General features: G+C 59.0%; 1 protein-coding gene across 1 annotated transcript; it reads right to left on the bottom strand.

Annotated features, from left to right (window-relative positions):
* Positions 1-1,199: 1,199 nt before the first annotated feature.
* KIAA1755 (KIAA1755 ortholog) lies at positions 1,200-14,315 on the bottom strand. The gene is made up of 14 exons (XM_077187352.1): positions 14,186-14,315; positions 11,309-11,506; positions 9,519-10,806; positions 9,246-9,410; positions 8,586-8,709; positions 8,168-8,285; positions 7,453-7,539; positions 7,252-7,368; positions 6,821-6,919; positions 6,444-6,592; positions 5,415-5,553; positions 5,021-5,143; positions 4,213-4,404; positions 1,200-4,133 (listed from the first exon to the last, which is right to left on the bottom strand). Exons 1-14 carry the CDS (start codon positions 14,186-14,188, stop codon positions 3,147-3,149), a joined length of 3,789 nt encoding a protein of 1,262 aa, XP_077043467.1. The 5' UTR covers positions 14,189-14,315; the 3' UTR covers positions 1,200-3,146.
* Positions 14,316-19,975: the final 5,660 nt, after the last annotated feature.

Consider the following 19,975-nt stretch of genomic DNA (forward strand, 5'->3'; position numbering starts at 1 on the left):
TGCACCCAGAGCTGCCTCTGTGTTTACCTGCTGAAACCAGACCCACTGCCCTGGCTGTCACCCAGGAGGACAAATCCAGGCAAGACAGTTTCCACTGTGGCATGGACCAAGCCCCCAACTTGTGCTTCTGAACTCTTGGGGCTGTTTGTGGCTGAACCCCATTCAGGGGCTGCCAGGACAGGAATGGGCCTGTGGTGGCTCTGCTGGCACCAGAACTGCAGAGGGGCCCATGTGGGTGGCTCTGAATTTTCCCACATGCTGTTGTCACTGCATGTCTGCCTTGTCACACTTCCTCCTTGCCTGGGACAGGGCACAACTGTGGCAGTGGCTGGGAGTGCGGGAACCCCAGTGCCTCTTGCTCTTCCTCTTCTGTTTTTCCTCTTTGCTCTGTCTTATCACAATTGAACCCATTGACCCTGCAGCCCCTGCGGTTTGTAGGGCAGAGCTTGATGGGAATCTGCTGATGAGGAGGAGAAGGAGGAGGAAGATGAGTGCTGTGGCCGTCTGTGGTCTGAGCTCCCTGCTCTGTGCCAACCCACACAGTGTGTGCCCTGCTGGGGCTCAGGAAGCACAGGGGGAGTGGCTGACCTAGGAACTGCCATGGCAAGAGAAGGTCATTCCCTGGGGCTGGCATCTGTGACCTGATCATGGGCCCTCCACTCCTCTGAGCTGGTTTTGTCATCTGCTGCACCCAACCTTTTTGACCCTTATTCCTTTGGAAAAAAGTATTTCCTGGGATTTTGTGGGAGTTTCCCTCCAAGGTTGGAGGGTGCTCTGCACCTGGCCCTGCCAGACCCTGACCAGCCCACACTGCTGGATCCCTGCCAGCCCCTGACAAATGATTTTGCCATTTCACGAGGGAAAGGAGACATTGATTAACTCCTGTACTTGCCTTTCTGGAAAGGTTATGGCTTAATTGGTCAAACTGGGGAGTCATAAATCATGTGCTGAAGGATCAGCAAAGATAAGAAAATTTTTGCCAGAATGTTGCAAAACACGTTTTGGTAGGAGGGAAGGAGGGATCTGGGTATGCCCATCCAGCTGTGGGGGCTGACAGCTCTGGAGTGCACAGAACCCTTCCAGGGAAACGATTCACCCTCCAGTCACAGGCCGGAAATTCCCCTTTTTGTTATCAGTTAAACTCAGGATTTGCAAAATATCCTTTTTTTTATTTTACTTAGGGAAAAAGAAAACAACAGGAAAGTCATTGTTTGCTTTATTCAGAAGAATCATAATTCCATCTGGTTTGAAAAATGACTCTCCTTTTCACTGGAAAGTGCTATTTCTCCAACCTAAAAGCTGTAATGGGGGGGATAGAGCAGATCAGCTCTCAACAGGGTGGAAAATTGAGCAAGGGAACTGTCAGGCTTGGCTTGGAATGATGCTGGAGGGAGAAAAGGTTTTTGGCTCTGGCAGTGAGCTGGGTCCCATCCAGATGGGCACGGCTCGCACTGGCCACATGGGCACACCCAGCTGTAGGGCATGGGGATGGGGAGCAGGGACATATCATGGAGAGGTAGAAATGTCCTGGCTCAGGGACCTTGGTGCCACTCAGGACGTGCCATTATTGGAGAATGGAACAAACTTGAGGCTCCACAGGACAGGCTGTGCAGACCTGTCCAGGTTCTCCAGGATGACTTTCAAACCAAAAGGAATGGGATGGAGTCAGCGACCAGGATTTCAGTGGAGCCGGGACAGAATCATCAGTAGGGAAATCCGTGTTGAGTTGGGGAAGATGGAGTCTAAAAAAACTGTAGGGAGAAGTAAAGAGCAGACAACTGTGTAGGACCAGGAGTGGTGACAGGCAGAGGTCCTGAGACAGGGCAGGGCCGGGGTCGGTGCCGTTAATGCTTCAGTAATGGCCCAGACAGGAGGAGCGTGGCGCCCGCGGGGGGCAGCTGGGGCCGTGAGGAGCTCAGCGGGGCTTGGCTCTGGGATCTGGCAAAAACAAGGCTGAGGGGGGTATGAGTGATGCTCGGCCAGACTGGGATGGGCGAGTGCCCTTTGCTGAGGCGCAGCATCCCGCAGGGTGCGAGCCGTGACCGTGCTGGGCTGGGAGGAGGAGGAGGAGGAGGAGGAGGAGGGTGTTTTTCTGGAACGGCCTCCAAGGCAGAGATCGCTTCTCCTCTGATGTCTCTTGATTAGCTCATGCTGTGGCTGCCCAGGGGGGCGGCCGGCCAGGGCCTGGCCCCGCCAGTCGGGGTCCCGCCTGCCATCACCCCCTCCCGGCTGCCCCAACAGGCTGAGCAGGGATGTGCCTGCGGGGACAGCGTCTCTGGGGACCTCGGGCTGCCTTGGGCTGGGATTAGCAGGGTCGCACCCAGACCAAATGGGTCCCAAAGGCTTCAGGACAGCACGTTCCCAAAACAGAGTGGGGAGGCTGGGCAGGATGACACCACTGTGCTCATGTACTGGAGGGAGAACAGGAGACTGAGGCACTTAACCCTTACAAAAGGGTCCTTTTAGCAGGGCCAAGGTGCTGGCAGCAAGTAGGAGAGCCAGGCTGCGGGCACAGCCCATGTAGGGGGCACAGGGGGCATTCTTGGTGGCACCAGGTGCCTGCGGGCACTGTGCTGGGGTGGTGGGAACAGTTGGAACCTGGAACCCCAGCAGCTGGCTCTCATTGAGACACAACTTCTCATTCTCCTCCATGAGGACCATCCAGGTGCTTCTCTTCAGGTTTATTAATGCTAATGGAGTTAGTCCTGTGTTAATGAGCACATACAAACCCAGGGCCCACTGCTGGGGCTCAGACAGGGCTGCAGCAGCAGCATAGGGATGGTAAAATCTTCCAGTGGAGCAGGGAGCATAGTGAGTGACAGGAACATCTCACAGGTCTGCACTCCGCTAGGATACTCCAGGCACAGTTTCTAATGTGGGAACCCTCCCCACTGACTGAGACAAGGTAGGGATAAAGGCACTTTATGGGAGGATTGCTACACATCTGGTAGATTGTGAATGAACCCTGTGAGCTGATGATGGAATTACTGCTGATCCATGGCAGGTAGAACACTAAGAACAGGGAACCAAAGATTCTTGGACTGAGGGTGGGGTAAGAAGTTCCAGCATCCCACCTCTGAGCATGGGAAGTCTCATCCAGTCTGTGATCTAGACTTATGCAGCTGGACAGAAACTGGAGGGACTGGTTACTTGGCATTTGCTTTAGTTGAACTTTCAGTGTGGTGGTTCTCCAGGTAAATGATCTGGTGGGCCTTTTCGGATGGGCAGGGTGGTCTGGGACTCTGGAGGTCCCTGGGCAAAGCCATGTTTGCTGCTGGGACTTCTTCCATGGAGTTCTGTGAATCTGAGTCTTCAGAGGAGAAACTGCTCTGGCTGGAAATCTGGAAGTACTGGGCAGCTTCTGCCTGTGGCCCCGCTGGTGCACCAGCTGTGCTGGGATCTGAGGCAGTCCCATGGGACACAGCAGTAGGACATGGTGGGTCAGCTCCTGGGAAGCGTGTCCAGGGAGGCAGGGTGACGGGACGCCTCCGACGGGGCTGGCTGCGCTCCTGGGTGAGGTGTCCTGTCACTCCCAGGCTGGCTTTGCTCTTGGGCTTGGGATGGGGGGTGTCAGCAGAGATGTGGTGGTGAGAGGTGCAGGCATCCTGAGGCTCCAGCTGGCAGTGAGGCTGCAGAGAGCTCTGCTCCACACCCAGCGTGGAGCCAGGAGTGGTGCTGGGCTGGGACTGTCCCGGTCCCTGGGGCTGTCCTGGCCCCTCAGTGCTGGTCTCTGGCTGCTCTGCCAGCCCCCTGCCCCCCAGCACTGCTGGCTCGGGGCTGGGGGCTGCTCTGCACACCGGGACTTCCATGTGAGGAGCTGCAGACCCTGGGCTGGGGGGGCTGGAAGAGTCTCCCTGCCCATCAGCTTGTGCTCCCCAGGCCTCCTGCAGTTCTGCCAGCATCTCCTCCAGGATCTGCCGGGTCTCCTGGTACTTGTGCTGTGCCTCTGTCCAGGCTGCCAACCCTTGGCTGCTCTGCATCCTGCGCACCTGAGCCTTCATCTCCTTCAGCTTCTCCAGGGCGAACTCCACCGAGAGCTTCTGGAAGGATCTCTGCAGGCACCGCAGTGCCTGGCCCTCCCCACGCTGCGCCCGGGCCGAGCACTGCCGGCAGTCCAGCTTCAGCCCTGCCACCTGCAAAAGAGGTGACAGTGGCTGCTTTCGTGGCCACCAGCAGCACCATGTCCTGCGGGGGGAGATCCCCTGCACCCACCTTGTTGGAGAACCGGACGAGCTCCTGCAGCATCTCCCGTTCTGCCTGCCGCCGCTCCAGCTGCTGGGAGAAGCTCATCAGCTTTGACTGGAAAAGGGCTGCAGACACTTGGAAGGCATCTGCCTCAGGGAATGTCCTGCCTCGGACCTTAGCTGCCTCCTGGCACAGGGTGAGGCCATGCTGGTACCGAGCCTGCAGAGACAGGAGGAGGGATCAGCTCCACACTTGGGAATGGTGCTGACCTGGGATACATGTGCAGGGTATGTGCAGGGTGATGCACTGCAGGTGGCATTTGGCATCGCCATTAGCCCATCCATCACCATTACAGCTGGATGGGAAACACTTCTGGGCAAGTGAGAACTAACAAAGCAATGGGATTCTCCAAATCTCTGCTCTGCCCTGGCCTGGTTTAAAATGGACCCAATGCACTCCCTGTCCTAAGTGGGGTCACCATGCCTCACCCTCCCTGCAGTGCATGTGACTAAAGGGCCTACACATCCAGGGGAACCAGAAGATCTTCATCACAATGTTATTTGTTGTCTGATGGATGCCCAGGCTTTGTAGGAAAAAGGATGGAGTGCAGCAAGGACATCAGTCCCAGCCCAGCACACATCAAGGAACAGTGCAGCCACCCCCTCACAGGAGCAGGACTGCCCAGAGTCCCCACAATGCTGGGGACTCAACAGTCCCCAACTGCTGAGTGTGCAACTGCAGTGTGACTCAACAGATGGGGGACACTCAGTTCTGCCCAGAAGCCTCTTTCCAAACCCAGAGGATGTCTGTTACAGTAAAGCCCTTCCAGACATACTGTGGCCTGGGTGAGGAACTCCTTGAAGTGCTCGGTGGAGCCCTGGCAGCTGTCAGGACTCCAATCCTCGGTGCCCATCTCCTGCAGCCGAGCTGCTGCCTCCCCATCCAGCCAGGACCCCAGCTGTGAGAGAGCAGAACAGGGATCAGGAGGGGCCAGCCAGGGCAGCAGCAGCGTGTCCACAGCACCTCCCCTTCCTGCCGCAGCCCAGCACCCCAGCCCATGCTCAGTCACACACAGATGCCTATAATGAAAATCAAAGCTCAGGCAATCCTGCCATTCTCCAGGCTTCTATCATCATCAAAAATAAAGGAAACGTGAGCAAAGCACTCAATCATGGAACAAGACAGAGGGCAAACTTCAACTTGTGGCACCCCAGGGACACCCAGCTCACCTTGCCAAACTGAGTCTCGAGCTCCCGGACCTTGCGGAGGAACTGCAGGCGCTCCAGGCAGCTGTTGGACTGGGACACGAGGTTGTGAAGTTCTTCCTCCAGCTGACTATACAGCCCCTCAGCCAACTCCATACCAGTCCTGGGGGTTGGGAGGAGAGAGGCCATCAGGGCCAGGTGCTGCCAGGTGAGCACAAAGTGGAGGGGAGCAGGTCTCTTGCCCAGCTCTTGACCCCAGCCTTGCAGGCACCTGGATATCTTCCCAAGCCATGGAGCAAATGGATAGCAGGGACCATGGGATGGGAAAGCCCCGTCTATCAGTACAGGGAGAGAAGGGAGCAGGAAGGAGCAGTGGATCAGTGCTGCCTCAATGCATGACTCTGGAGCAGCATGGTGTGACTGGAGCAGTGCGGTATCACCAGATGGGTGCAGCATTCCCGGCCGACAGCGACATCACCGGGTGAGTATGGAATGGCCCAGTTACAGCATGGCTGGAGGAGTAAAGCATGGCCAGATGACGGCATCACTGGAGGAGTATGGCGCGTCCAGGTGGGGGTGACATTACTGGATGACTGCAGCATGGCCAGAGGAGCCATGCACGGCCAGATTGTGACATCACTGGATGAGTATGGCACGGCCAGACAAGTGCACATCACCGGACGATCACGGCATGGCCAGAGGAGCACAGCACAGCACAGCTGGCTGGGCGCGGCATGGCCGGGACTTGGCCCCCTCTAGTGGCTTTTCCCGAGCCCAGCCCAAGGCACTGCTGCCGGCATTGCAGAGCGCGACAGATCTGGCCTTGCCTGGGACAGGAGACCCTCTCAGGGATCTGGCACCAGTGAGGATGAGGGGACTCCTGCAATGGGCTGTCCCAGACATGTGGTCCATGCTTCTAGAGCAGAATTGATCATGGCAATAGCTTGGGCTCACGGGGACAGGGCTGTCCATGGGGAGGTGGCTCTGTCAGCCAGCAGGAGCAGGGGTCCCTGGCATTGTCCCCCCCTGACCAGCAGAACTGCCCTGTCCTACCTGATGTGGTCGGAGGCGCAGAGGCGGGCGGCCTCCCTGCGCAGCCGGGCCAGCAGGAACCCCCCCTCGCGCTGCACCCGCACCAGCTGAGCGTCACTCAGCACCTTCTGCATCAGCTCCTGGTGCCTCCTGATGCCTGCAGCTGCATCCTGTGGAGGAAGGGAGGGTCAGAGGAGTCTCACCTGGGGCCTCAGCCAGAACAGGGGCTGATCCCCAGGCAGGAGCAGAGGGGACAGGGAACAGCCCCGTGGCCAGGAGCAGCCAGTCTGGGAATGGTTATGCCAAGTTTTGGGGAACTGGAGGGAAATGTTGCTGTGGCTGCACTGCAGATGGGCACATTGGGAATGTCCCCAACCTGTGGTGCTGCCACCCATTACCTGTGTCCCAGCCAGTGCATTGGTGTTCTGCAGCTCCTGGATGCAGTGCTGCAGCAGCTCCGATGCCCGCCTGAGGCTGGCTGTGAAGGGCTGCAGCTTCTGTGGGGGACACACACCGTGGGTCAGTGGGGGCAGCCTGCCCATGAGGAGGAGGAGGAAGAGGAGGAGAAGCACCAGGACAGAGCAGGAAATACTGTGAGGCAGTGGGTTAAAACTGATGAGGAAGGGAGTGAGGAGGTGGATGGGCAGCTGCAGGCAGGAGCACATAGGAAAGAGCTTGACCCTCCTGTGCTCAGAGCTCTCCTGTTCATTCCCCTCTCCCAGCCCTCCCTGTTGCTTTTCCAGGGATGTGTGTGGGACACATAAGACGCAGTGGGGACAGAGGGACACAGGGGAGGTGAGGCAATGGCTCATGGCGTGGTAACAGACACCTGGAAGAATTGAACCCACTCGCCGTGGCAGTAGGGGAAGGCACCGTCCAGCTCTGGGGGCAGCTGGGAGCTGTCAACGTGGCGGCCCAGAGCCTTCAGCGATGTCAGGGTCTCCACCTGCAGGGCACAGGGCTTGTAAGGCTGCCTGGAGCAGAGAATAACCCCCTATTGCACCAGCTCAGGGGACAGGGACAGGCTCACCTGCACCCCAGACAGCTTCTCACGGTGGGAGACCAGCTCCTTCTCGGCCAGGAGCAGCATGCTGTGAATGCAGCCTGGAGACACACTCTGTGGGAGGCAGGGGAGAATCACCAGGGCAAACCCCACACAAAGCCCTCAGGTCACCCACGTAGTGTGGGACTTTCCTGGGTCAGCTGAGGCTGGTGAGCTCATTGCAAAGGAAAAGGCTCCCACTCTCACTGGTGTGGGAGATGGAAACATCTCCCTCAGGCCATGACCTTGTCCCAGCCACCTTGCCTCCCTGGCAAAGGACCATGGGAAGAGCCTCATGAGTGAACCCCTTCTCTGACACCAGTGACACTTCTCCATATGACGAACATCAGGGCCAATGTGGGTTTTACTGGGCATACAAAGGCTGTGGCAGGGGGGACCCCATAGCCCCTGGACAGCACAGGGCACTCCTGTGGCACTACCTGGGCATTGGCACAAGGACTCTGCCATGACAGTGGATTGTCACTGCAGAGCCCATTTCCTGGTGAACTCACATATCAGGATACTGAAGGGCTCTTGGTGATGCCAGCTGAGTGATGGCAGGGCTCAGAAAGGACCTTCAGGGATCACATGGAGAGTGGGCACAGGGGAGGCTCTGAGGGACCCCCAAAAGGAGGCAGCACTCCCTCCCAGACAGGGACACCCCTGGCATGTCTATGGCACAGGCACACAGAGCCTGGCATACCTGGACAGAACGGAGGGCTGAGAATAGGACGGGAGCGGGCGGCTGCTTCCGGGCATCCACCACAACCGTCAGCCCAGCATCCTTTGCTTCTCGCTTCTCACCATTCTTCACTTCTTGCCTAGCGAGGGGAAACACAGCAGGAGTGGGGGTCCTTCCCTGGGCCCTCTCAAAGCCCCCTCCCACATTCTGCACCCCCAGGCAGGCAGGAACCTACAGGAACAGGCAGTGGCCTCATCCCTGCAGGGATGTCCCTGCCAAGGTCTCAGAGCATGTGCCTCTGGCAGGGGCATGGTCCAGGCACCTCAGGGATGTGCCCAAACCAGAGTGTGTGGGATGCTGGGAATCCATCCCAACTTAGCCTGGGAGCCCTGAGCCAGGCAGCAGCTGGGGGTCCCTGGCAGGTTGTGCTGGCTCTTACCTGGGGAGGGAGCAGAGGCAGAGGATGAGCCTTGCCAGCTCGGCAGCTGAGCACCACGCAGCCCTCCAGGCGCTGCCACTGGTGGTCACCAGGAGGAGGGCCCTGCCCAGCCTGTCTGAGCTCCCTGTGGAGAAACGGTGAGTGACTCCTCTGGCAGCCAGCTGCCAGACCTGAGCACCCCAGAATGGGCTGGGGTAACCATCAGTGCTGCCTCAGCTCAGCCTGCCATGGTGCAGCCCCTCTGGCCCTTTGGGAGGAGGAGAGCCAGCCCAGGGGTGCTCTTGGCATGAATGTCTGGAATTCCAGAGCTGGTGGGGACGTTTTTCCTGAGAAGATGGGTTTTGTTAATGCTTTTTGGTTCTTGGGAAAAAGAAGGAGCCAAACGTTTAGTGTTTGGCAGCTAAAGCTGAACAGCTTCACTGGAGAGGAATGGTGTGGGAGGGCTTGGGGCGGCTGGGACCAGGGCAGCTGCTCTGCACAGGCTGCCTGCATTTATGTTTTTAATGTTTTTGCCCAGCTGAAAAAAAATTTTCCGCTTGGAGTATTTCTGGCCTCCAGCAAAGCCCTGAAACCTTCCTGCAAAACACTCTCTCCAGCAGCCTGTGTTTCCATCCAGAGGCCTCTCCCGCCCATTCCCCAGGCTCATGGTGCCAGCAGTACCTGGCAGGCAGATGATGCCTGAGCGCAGCAGCCCAGCGTGCAGGTCCTGCCAGGCTGGAGGCTCCCGAACAGCAGTGCCAGTGCTGGGCACAGAGGGACCATTCTTGCAGCTGGAACTTTCCAGAGACCGTTCCTCCACAGGAGCAGCAGTGGCTGCATTCGTACCTGTGCACAGGGATAGAGGAGAGGGGAGCTGGTGACACTCAGCGAAGCAGAGAAATAGCAGAGCCCCAGCAGAGCCTGGTCAGGTGCCGCAGCCCCACAGGATGGTACCTTTCCCTGCTGCCCTGGCTCTGCCCATCCTGGGTGAGTAGATGGCCGACATCTTCTTCCAGGCCCCCTCGTGCTGGCTGCTGACTCTTTCATCCTCGGGGGCTGCCCCGAGCCGCGTGCCCTTCAGGAAGGAGAACTTGTGGCTGGAACCTGGGGGGAGCCGGGGGCTGCCCCTCTGCACCAACCCCCCTTGGCCCGGCACCGCAGGAGCCGCTCGGCGGGACTGGCGGGTGAGGAGCATGGGGCTGCCAGCCCCCTTCCTGTGCTGTGTGGGGGTCTCACGGGGGGTGGCAGGGGGCAGCTCGGAGCCAGGGCTGTCGGGCTCCTCCAGGATGGCTGCCATCAGCCCGGAGCCAAAGCTCACCGGGTTCTGCAGCGCGGCCATGTAGGAGTCACGTTGGCGGGACTTTGGGCCATGTGACTCTGGCTCTTGGCTTATCTTACTCCCCAGGCACGGGCTGCAGGGACTCTCCTCTGAGCTCAGTGCTCCCCCACAGGGCCAAGAATCTGCTCCTGATCCCCCATTTGCCCAGGGGAGCATCTCGTCGGCCCCAGCACTTATGCTCCCTGGAAGACAGGTGGGCAACAGGGATCTGGTCAGGACATCCAAGTCCTCCTGGGATTGCTCCAGCAGGTCCACATACTCCCCCTCCAGGTTCTGGCTGATGATTTCACTGAGGCTGGGCACAGCCAGCGTGGCTGGCTTCTTCCGCAGACCTGCCTGCTCCACCTTGATCAGTCCTGGATATCGTCCCTGGCTTGACTTCCGAGAGGTGGCCTTGCAGCCTGGGATGGTGCCCACAATGTTGCTGTAGGGCGTGGGGACATTCACTGTGCCATGGAGCACAAGTGTGCCAGGTGCAGTCTCAGGAGCAGGTTCATGCCAGGCACCAGCGGGCACACTGTCAGCTCCAGCCCTGGGCTTGTCAGTGAACTCAGGCGTGGCAATCCGGCTCCATGGCAGTGGGGTGACGCCGTTCTCCGTGGCCACCAGGCAGGTGTGCAGGGGAGCTCCGGCCCAGCTGCTGTTCACCTCCTCCAGCCATGCGTTGGTGAAGAGCAGAGCGTGGGTGGCCTCGGGGACAGGTGTCTCCTCCACGGAGCGCAGGTCCAGGGAGAGGTGCTTGATGGTGACACGCGCTGTGTGCTCCTCACAGGGCTCTGCTTGCAGGTAGAAGTCCCCGGGGCGCAGCAGGAGGGGGTTGAGCGGTGCGAGGTGCACAACCACCTTCTCGTGCAGACACAAGGGCCAGCCTTCATGGAGAAAGATGCGGTTAAAGTAGGGAGCCTGGGAAGGAGGAAGAACACAGTGCATGAGGGAGCCCTGCCAGCTCTGTGCCTCCCAGCCACCCCCACACGCTCTTGCTGCCCAGCCCCGTGCCTCCCGTGACGAGGATGAAAGAGCCTGGTGACCCAATGCACGTCACTGAGCCAAGGCCCTGCAGCACAGCCCTGCAAGCCCACCCTGAGCCATGGCTATTCCCACACTGCAGAGTCTACCCATGTGCTTACAGAGGGAAAACCCCTGCTTAAGCCTCTCTAGGATCAAGACAAGATGACCCCAGAGTCCCTCTGCCCTTATTGCAGGAACCACATATGCTGGACAAATCCCAGGGAGCCGGGTGTGCCATGGTCCCCTCTGCAGGCAGCGGATGGGACAAGGAATGGACGTGCAGGGAGGGAGCCCATAGGGCAGCGTGCCCATGCAGGCAGGACCCCTTAGGGCAAACCCCCGTTTGGGAGTTTGGGAGCCGCTCATGGGGGCACCGTGGTGGGGCACGGGGGCTTACACAGGCCGCCTGCCGCAGGCGCTCGAAGAGCCGCTTGGCGGGGATGAGGAACTGGAGCAGGCAGCAGAGCCCATCCCCCTGGTAGCTGGTCTCCAGCAGCCGAAACACCTGGCCCAGGACGGTGGGAGCCGTGGCTTCGAAGGGCGGGTAGAGGGCCTGGAGAGCACTTTGCACCGCCGCATCCAGTGACCCGGCATCCTGCGGGAGAGAGGCAAGTGTCGCTGGTGGGAGAGTGGCCCCGCAGCAGGGACACCGTTCCGCCTGACCCGCTGTCGCTGCCCACCATCCCACGCTGCGCTGTGCCACTGTCGGGACCCTGGGATGCCCACACTGGCAATGCTGCTGAGCTCAGGGGCTCCAAACCCTCCTGGGCTGGAAACGGGAGGAGCCGGGATGGAGCACAGCAAGCACAGCGCAGGCGGGGCGGGTCCGGTTCCCAGAGCCGGGCTGTGGTTAAGGAGCCTGGGATAAGCCCCGAGGCAGCAGCCGCCTTGCTCGGCCGCCAGCCATGAGGAGGCGGAGGAGCCGCAGCAGCCGAGGGGTTAAGAGGAGTCAGACCAGACAGATCGTGGGGCTGTGCCGGGCTCCGCAGCTCGCTGCAGGAATGCAGCAGATGGGAGGAAGGACAAACATCTGAAGATGGATAGGGTGTTTTGGTCCAGACTCATTGCTGAATTCGCCAAACTCTGAATTATTCCTGTATTTTCTGGGAAGCGTTCTGCTGTGTTGCATCCCCCCGCACTGCCCCAGAGCAGGGTGAGGACACTGGGGCTGTGCCACCTGTGGACCAGCCGTTCCCAGTTCATTCTCTCAGTGCTGCAGGAGCTGGAGGCTGTGTGGCATGGCTGGTACATGGAGAGAACCCACCCCACAGCTCCTGTGATGCCCGGGCTGCGCTCCTGGCAGCTCAGAGATGAGTCTGGCACACCTATCAAGGGGACCCCATTGGTGAGTGGGGAAGAGGAGCATCCTCCAAGCAGCCGGGTTGTGCTCCCTCCTGTAAGAGCACCCAGGAAGTCTGGTGGGATTAGCTCAAGGTGAGCATTACTTTCAGGCAGCTAATCCCTGGTCCAGGAGCCCATACAGAGACAAAAGGGCCATGGTTAATTCAGCTTAATTAGTTTTAATGTGCTTTAGCTAAAGCACTTTGCAGTCATGCTCTGGTTAATTCTTAATGACTTTTTTTCCGTGTCTTGACACAGGAATCTCCTGCCCCTACACCTGACAGGAGAAGCCAGAGAGCTGGGCAGAAGATGAGGCAAGCCAGTCCCTTCTCAGGGCCCTGATCTGCCACTGTGTTTCCTGTCCAGGCTTTCTGCCCCTGGACCTTTCTCCTCAAGCTTTGTCTTATTGTGTACAGTTCCTAGAATGGACTGGAGACCTTACTCTGGAAAATCCCTGATGAAGGGCAAAGCCCAGCACCCCATTCCATATTGCTCCAGTGGGGCCCTGGTGCAGCCACCTGGTCCCCAGTGCTGAACTTATCCGGGTGCCCACCACCTCCATGCCCAGCACTACCCAGCTGGATTTCCTCCCCGTCCCAACACTGAGGCGAGGAGCCACAACAGCACAGGAGGATCTATCCAGCTCTGAATGCTGCCATGAGAGATGAGCCAGAACTGCCTGCCTTGCCTCCAACAGTCTTTTAAATCCTCCCACGGGTGGTGACTCCACCATTGCCTGGGCAGCCCGTGCCAGTGCTTGGCAACTTATTCAGTGAAGAAATTTTTCTCTAGTATCCAGTCTAACCCTCCCCTGGCACCACTTGAGGCTGTTTCCTGTTGTCTTATCACCCAGGACTTCATCCAGTGGCAGGGACTGTGTGAGCCAGTGTCAGTAGAGAACCAGGGACTGATAGAGGCACCAGACACAGCCTGAGTTGTGCTGGGGAATATTTTGGCCTGGAATGACCAACTAAAAATGTTTTCATGGAGTGTGACAAAGCACTTCATCACTGGGGGAGGCTCTTTGGGGTAACCATGGTGCAGCAGCTCCAAGTTTTTCAGCGAAGCTGCATCCGGGCCAGCCAGGAGCCCATAGGAATCCAAAAGCAGCCCCTCCACCCGCTGGGAGGGAGCTGGAACAAAGGCATTAGGGAGCATAAGGAGATTTACATTTGCAAAGCTATTTCCATTTTAATAAGCCAAAGCGCTGTTAAATAGAGATTGATATTTCTCCCCAAATACCCATATTTTTAAACTGGTTTACATCAACAAGACGGGCTGGGCTTTGGGGTTTTGGTGTGGTAAAGTTGTTTAACCCATGCCCGAAGCCACAGGGTGACTCAGCTCCAGCTCCTTTCTCCCCGCTGCTCAGGAAGGAGAGGTTTGAGCCTGGGACCAGTCCTGAATACCAATTCCTCTGTCTGTCACCAGCTTTGGCAGGGCACGATGCAAGCGCTCAGCCCGGCCCAGAGCGGGGCCCGCGCTCAGCGCAGAGCCCGGGGCAACGGCACGTGCCGGCTGCGGTGAGCAGCGCCCCAATCGCTCTGCGAGCGTCCCCGGCGCTGGCACGGCTCGCACGGCAGCTCCCGGCCGCGGCACGCCGTCCCCCTCGCTAACTTTGCAGGGAAGTTTAAGCATCGCAGGATGCAGCCCCGCACACACCTGCCCAAGCGGCCACGGCCTCCTCCACACCTGATTCCCAAACTTGCACACCCAGCCTCCACCTTCACATCTGTCTCTGCCTTCCCACCCACCTCTGCCCTGACACCCACCTCCACACCCACCTCTGCTTTTGCACCTCCTTCCCCCTTCGCTCCCGGCCTCTCTGCGCTGTCGTTCCCGCTGCCCACCCCGTACCCACCCGGTGCCCGCGGGATCGGCAGCCACGGGGAGGGGCAGCGGCAGGGACAGGGATTTTTACCCCAGGGATTACCATGTTTCCCAGGAAGTGGCAGAGGGGCCGGGGGCCGCGGCACAGACCGTCCCGTCCCTCCTCCTCCTCCTCGCCGGCTCTCCCCGGCCCGGGGCTCCCGGCCGGTCCCCGTTCCGCCGGCGGCTCTTCCCGGCGCCGCCGCCTCCGGAGCCGCGGGCGGGGGCGGGCAGCCCCGGCCCCCCCGGTCCCCTCCGCCCGCCGCGCCTCTTCTGGGGGAAAAAAAGAAGAAACAAAAAAAAAAAAAAAAAAAAAAAAAAGAAGGAAAAGAAAGAAAAGAAAAGGCGAAGAAAGCGGGAGCGGGGCGGGGCGGGGGAGGGGAGGGAGGGGGCTGGCGGGGGTGGCCCGGACGGAGCCGGGGGGGCGGCGGGCCGCTTTCCTGTGCCCGCCGGCGGGAGCCCCCCGCACGCTCCCGAGACCCGGCCCTCGGGGACAGTCCCCTGTGTGTCCCCGCGGGCGGGGGGCGGCCCCCGGCAGGATGGGATGGGATCGGAGTGGAGGGAGAAAGAGACCCCGAGCGGGTGCAGGAGGAGACTGTACCGGGGGTCCTCCCCCAGCCCCCGCCGTCCCCCCGGAGCAGCTGCAGGCGAAGGGTCCTGGAACACACCGGGAACACGCAGAGCTGTATGGGCATGTGTGTGTAGGTGTGCATGTGTGCATACATGTGTTTGTACATGTGTGCAGATGTGCGCATACAGGAGTTTTGTACGGGGGTGTCCCTCTTTTCCAATCCATCCGGGGTCAGTGTGATTCCTCGGCAGTGGTCTGTGTCCTGGATGGATCCTGTGGCTCCCAGTTCCCATTCCTGAGTTGCCCCAAAAGCGCAGCATCAGGACAGTGAGTGCTGCTCTTGGGACTTTGAACTGTTCCAAGGATGGGAAGGACCTACTGAGGGGCAGGATCATGGGATTCGGCAACCAGAACTGTACAAAAACAACCAGCATAAGAGCCAAAGCCACAGATTTGTTCTTTCCTAAGGCAAAATGCTGCTCCACACAGCCCTGCCAGTCCTGGGCACAGACACCTCTCCCAACCCCAGGCATGCTGGGCACAGCTCTCCCAGCCCCATGCACTGTGGGCACAGCATCACCAGCTCTGCCAGCCCTGCACAACACCCAGCACTCTCAGCCTCTTTGTGCCTTGCTCAGGCTGCAATCATTTCCACTGTTGCATTCGTGGGAATGGGCTCAAGGCCGGGACTGGGGCTGGGAAAGCACCGGGGCGGGTGGGACGGCCTCAGCGTGGGCTGCAGCCTGCCGGGGCTGTCTCGCTAGTGAACATTTGTCCAGGGATCAGCGAGCGGCCAAAGGACACGCTGTGAAAACAAGCCGAGACGGGAGGAGGTGCAGCTGGGCTGCTGGCGTGTGGGAGGGAGGACGGCGCCAGTGAGGCCTTCGCGTTCGCTTCCCATTTCCTTGGGAGCTGCTGAGAGCCTCCCGCTGCCCGTGTGGATCACGAGTGCTGGTCCTGGGGGTGGGCAGAGGCTTGGCCATGGGTACCAGGCTGGGGTGCCCAGCTGAGCCCACCGCAGGACTGGCCCTTGGCTCCAAGCCAGCATCCCCAGTGCCAGCTGGGACCAGCTGGGCAGCTATACATCCCCATCAGCAGCCAATTGCTCCTGTAATTGCGCTAGTTCACTTACCAGCTTCAGGTTTTTCATAGTTCCTCTGAGTGCAGGGGAAGGTGAACTCAAGGCTGTGACCTTTTTGAATTGCATGGTCACCTCTGAAATGGACCCAAGAGCTGTGGCTCTTGCATCTCTTAATGGATAACAGGGCCAGGAGAGGGCGTTGAGGGCAGGGAGGAAGACAGTGTGACTGTGTCCTGGACCAGCACAACGGATGGATCCCTCTGTGGTACTGGTAAGCAGGAAGAGAGAGATGCGGAGCTGAGCCCAGAGGGACCCCACACCCTGCACCCAGAGCAGCAGCTCCCCACCTGCACCTTGAGGTGTCTCTTGCCACCTGTGCTCAGTCAGGACAACCTGCAGAGGTAACCAGCAGGTCTAGCTTTGCATCCCCACATCCCCCAGAGCAGTTCCCCATGCCCTCTGGCCAGCCTCAGACAGCAAGGCTGAGAGTCAGGGTGCTGGGGAGCAAGTCCAGCAAAAGGCAGAGCTTCTGGGGGCCATCCGGGTGCCCCCGGGGCCCCTCACCCCATGAGCTCACCCTCCTCTGCTGCTCCCATTCTCCATGTCCTGTTTGTCCTCAGCAGCTGCTGGGACAGGCTGCATATGGCCTCTTGCCCTGCCCCTCTGCCGGCACAGAGCCACCATTCAGATCCCCCTAGGCTCTGCTCGAGGTCACCATTCTTGCATTTTTATTTTTACTTTTCTGCAAAATCAACCCCTTTGGCTCTCTGTGTCCCCTTTTGTCTCCCATGAGGCTCCCAGACTGTCACAAGCTGGCGTGCTGCGAGAGGAGCCCGCCTGTCTGGGGGAATGCAGCCCTTGGCAGGGGGAGACACACTGAGTGCAGTGCTGGTCCCAAGGGTCCCCTGGGCTGCCACTGGATGCTGGGGTGGAGGGAGGGTGAGAATGCTGAGCCCAGCATCAGGGCTGGTCTCTGGGGTTGGCTGCTGGTGGGACCCTGGTGGCTCCTGCCCACATCCAGGGGCCATCCCCACATCTGCTGCTGGCTGTGCCCCATGGGGCTCTGAGTCTGTGAGCTCTGGGGTCTCTGGGTGTCCCTCCTGTCTGTGTTGGATCAAGTGGTCAGGGCTGGCGTCAGCAGTGACCTCACGGTGGCCCAGAGCTCTTCGAGCTCCAAGAACAGATGAGGCTGGGTCATGCTGAGCCTGCAGCTGGGAAAACAACCATGGAGGAGCCCCCACATGTTCCTCAGCTGTATTTTTAGTTGCTGCTGGGTCAGAGGCTGTCAGAGATGTGCAGGTGACAGTGGACAGCACCAGCTTTGGCACCACATGCGGTGCAGTGGGCAGGAGCCACAGCTCCCCACACCTCGATGACAGGGTTTCTCCTAGCTCTGGTGAAGTCCCTGTTGGTCTAGGGACAACCACAGTTGCCACAGGTCCTGACCACAGCCCAGTTCTGTGGGTGACAATGAACTTGTCCTGGCTGGAAATGGGTAAGGGAAGTTTTATTTTGGGCTAATGACTTCTCTTTCCAAGTTCTCTTCAAACCCAGGCAGGCTGCTCTCACTTTTCTTGCTGAGACCGTGGGTTTTCCCTGGTGCTTCCCCAGCCCACATACACCTGCCAGTGTGAGGCTGGAGAGCAGCAGCAGTTCTGCCTCTGGCACTGGTACAAGCTGCCCGGGGAATTCCCGGGCTGGTAATGGCACCGGGGAACACAGATGTGTCTGGATTTCCTTGCAGATGGCAAAAATGGCTGGTGTCCTTGCCACAGCCACAACCCAGCTCCTGTCAGCCCTGGGTAGCCCCAGCACGTGGCTGCAGGGGGTCTTGAGCCATGACACACGAGAGAGATGTGGAAAGAGCTGGGACAGGATGGGGAACTGCCCACACGTGCTGAGGAGCGTGTGGGGCCAGAGGGACTTCTGACCTGGGGAGCAGGGGGGAAGCCTATGGACAGTGGAGAGGGGGTGTTGACCTGCAGTCCTGGGCAAAGGACAGCAGCAGCACAGGACTCCTCCTGGGCTCCTGGTTCCCATGTGACCATTCCCATTCCTTCTCCAGCAGCCTGGGGGAGCCAGCCTTTCCCCAGTGGAGCAGACCCCACACTCCCAGGACAGGCAGAGCAGCTCAGCAGGAGAAGCCTTTACCTGTCCAAAGGGTTGGGGCCAGCAGGGCAGGATCTCATGTTCCATTCCCTCTGTCACCACTTGCAGGAAGCACTACCGGGACCGGCACATATGTTGAGCTTTAGATGTGGTTTTGGCTGCTCCTTGCCAAACACAGCAGTGTTTGGTCAGAGTTCAGCTCTTTGAAGGCTTGTTTTTCAGTTCAGCTTCAAAATTTGCTCAAGGCCTGGGGGAAGACTTCCTGGTTTTGCTTCCTCTCTATGCTATTCCTTATAAAATTTCATTTCTCCTTATGGAAGAGTTCTGCTTCCTCCATGCTCTTCCTGAACATCTTGAATGTTGTTTTGTCACAGCCCTTCAGTGAGATGGGCTTGTCACCATGGCAGGTTTGGGATCTCCTGCTCTGAACTGAACTAGACCCAGATAAGAGCTGATGATGGGTGACAGGGAGGGTCACAATGCCAAGGAGGCTGTGAGTGAGGATTTGGCTTTTGCCTTTCTCCTTTGTTCTTGCATGTTTCTTTCTGGGCAAAAGGAGCTCTGGGCACAAGGAGCTCTGCTCACAGGCTCCTGGCTCCCCGCGATGGATTGAGCTGGCACTGATGGAGAGTCACTGTGGGTGGTGATGGTGGGTGCCTGTGGGACACAGCTCTTCCTTGGGTGGTTTGTCCCTCTCTGCAGGCACCATCCTTGCCATGTCACTGTTTCCCAGGTCCCAGAACTGGCAGTGACTGCTGTGCCCCTTTTAAAAGCTGTAGCCACTCATACAAGCCTGGTGGGAATTTACTGGTTGTCTGACAGGCAGCCTGCAAGTGACCCTGCTGAAAACTTGTGGGACGAAAGGCAAAGGGGAACAGAATGCTTTGGTCTCTCTATCCTCAATCTTCACGTGCCGAGTTCCTGTAGCAGGAACTACATGGCCTCATCCCTTGGGGTCTCCTGAGGCTGCAGCCCCAAGGGATTGCTGCGCTTGAGCAACAGCTGCGTTTCACAACATCCTTAATTGGCTCAAGGATGTTGCCTCTGGCAGCCAGGACTTCCCTGGATCCAGCTTGAGATCTGCCTGCATCAGCAGCCATGGGTTTCCTGTGCCTGGACCCCAACAGGAAATGAAAGTAACTGAATCATTTCTTCTTCCCTCACTTTTGTCCTGCAAAGAGAGACCAGCCAGCCCAGCTCTCCTGGCTGGGGGAGCACAGGGGTGTTCCTCCCTCACACCTGCCTGGCTGCACCCAGCTCCTGCCCTTGTCTCTAGCCATCATGACAAGAGCTGGGACATATCAGGCCTTAGAAGTGATGTCTTTGGAGTTTGATCCTGGGGTGATGGATGTTTCCTCATCTCTATGGCTGCTCTGTGCAGGAGCCCTGTGACAGGGTCTGGAAGTGACTACCGCAGGGCACTTCACTGAAGTAGTGGTGCAGCTGTCCAGCCCAGGCAGGTGCCCCTTTGCCAGCCCTGCTGGGTGTGGGGGTCCCTGTGATCTGCTCACATGAGGTGAGAAGCTGTGATCTGCCTTCTTAGCCAATGCTGTGCCCCATGGCTGCTCTGGTGGCCCATGGCTGCTCTGGTGCCCTTGGCAGGTCCATGGTGTGACAGAAGCAGCTCACAGAGTAGCCAGGAGAGCCATGGGACAGGGACAGAGATGGAGAGCAGCAGGGCTGGGACCCTGCTCCTGGGCAGCCCAGGCTGTTCCCAGCTTTTTCTGGGAGCAGGCTGCAGACATGTGGCTCTGTCAGGCTCAGTTGCCAGTGCCAAAACCAGCTCTGCCCCACTGAACATCCACTGCTGCCACAGGCAGGGATTGCTGGCAGTGACAGAGAGTTGGAAACTGGGCTGTTGCCTCCCAGTTTCCACTGCTCCTTCCCTGCCTTCAGTGAGAGGTACCAGGTGTGCCTCTGTGCTGGGCCATGTGCCCATGGTGCCAGCAGCACAGCAGAGCAGGGTGGTGGCCAAGCAGGAAATCCTGGGGACGCCCCCCGTGGCTCCGCACACCACCGTGACAAGCAGTTCCCTTTTTGGCAGGGATATAAAGGTGGTGTGAGCTGGGAGAGCCCAGCATAGTGCAGGCTTG

Source organism: Agelaius phoeniceus, chromosome 17, assembly GCF_051311805.1.
Source record: "Agelaius phoeniceus isolate bAgePho1 chromosome 17, bAgePho1.hap1, whole genome shotgun sequence".
NCBI classification, from domain to species: Eukaryota; Metazoa; Chordata; class Aves; order Passeriformes; family Icteridae; genus Agelaius; species Agelaius phoeniceus.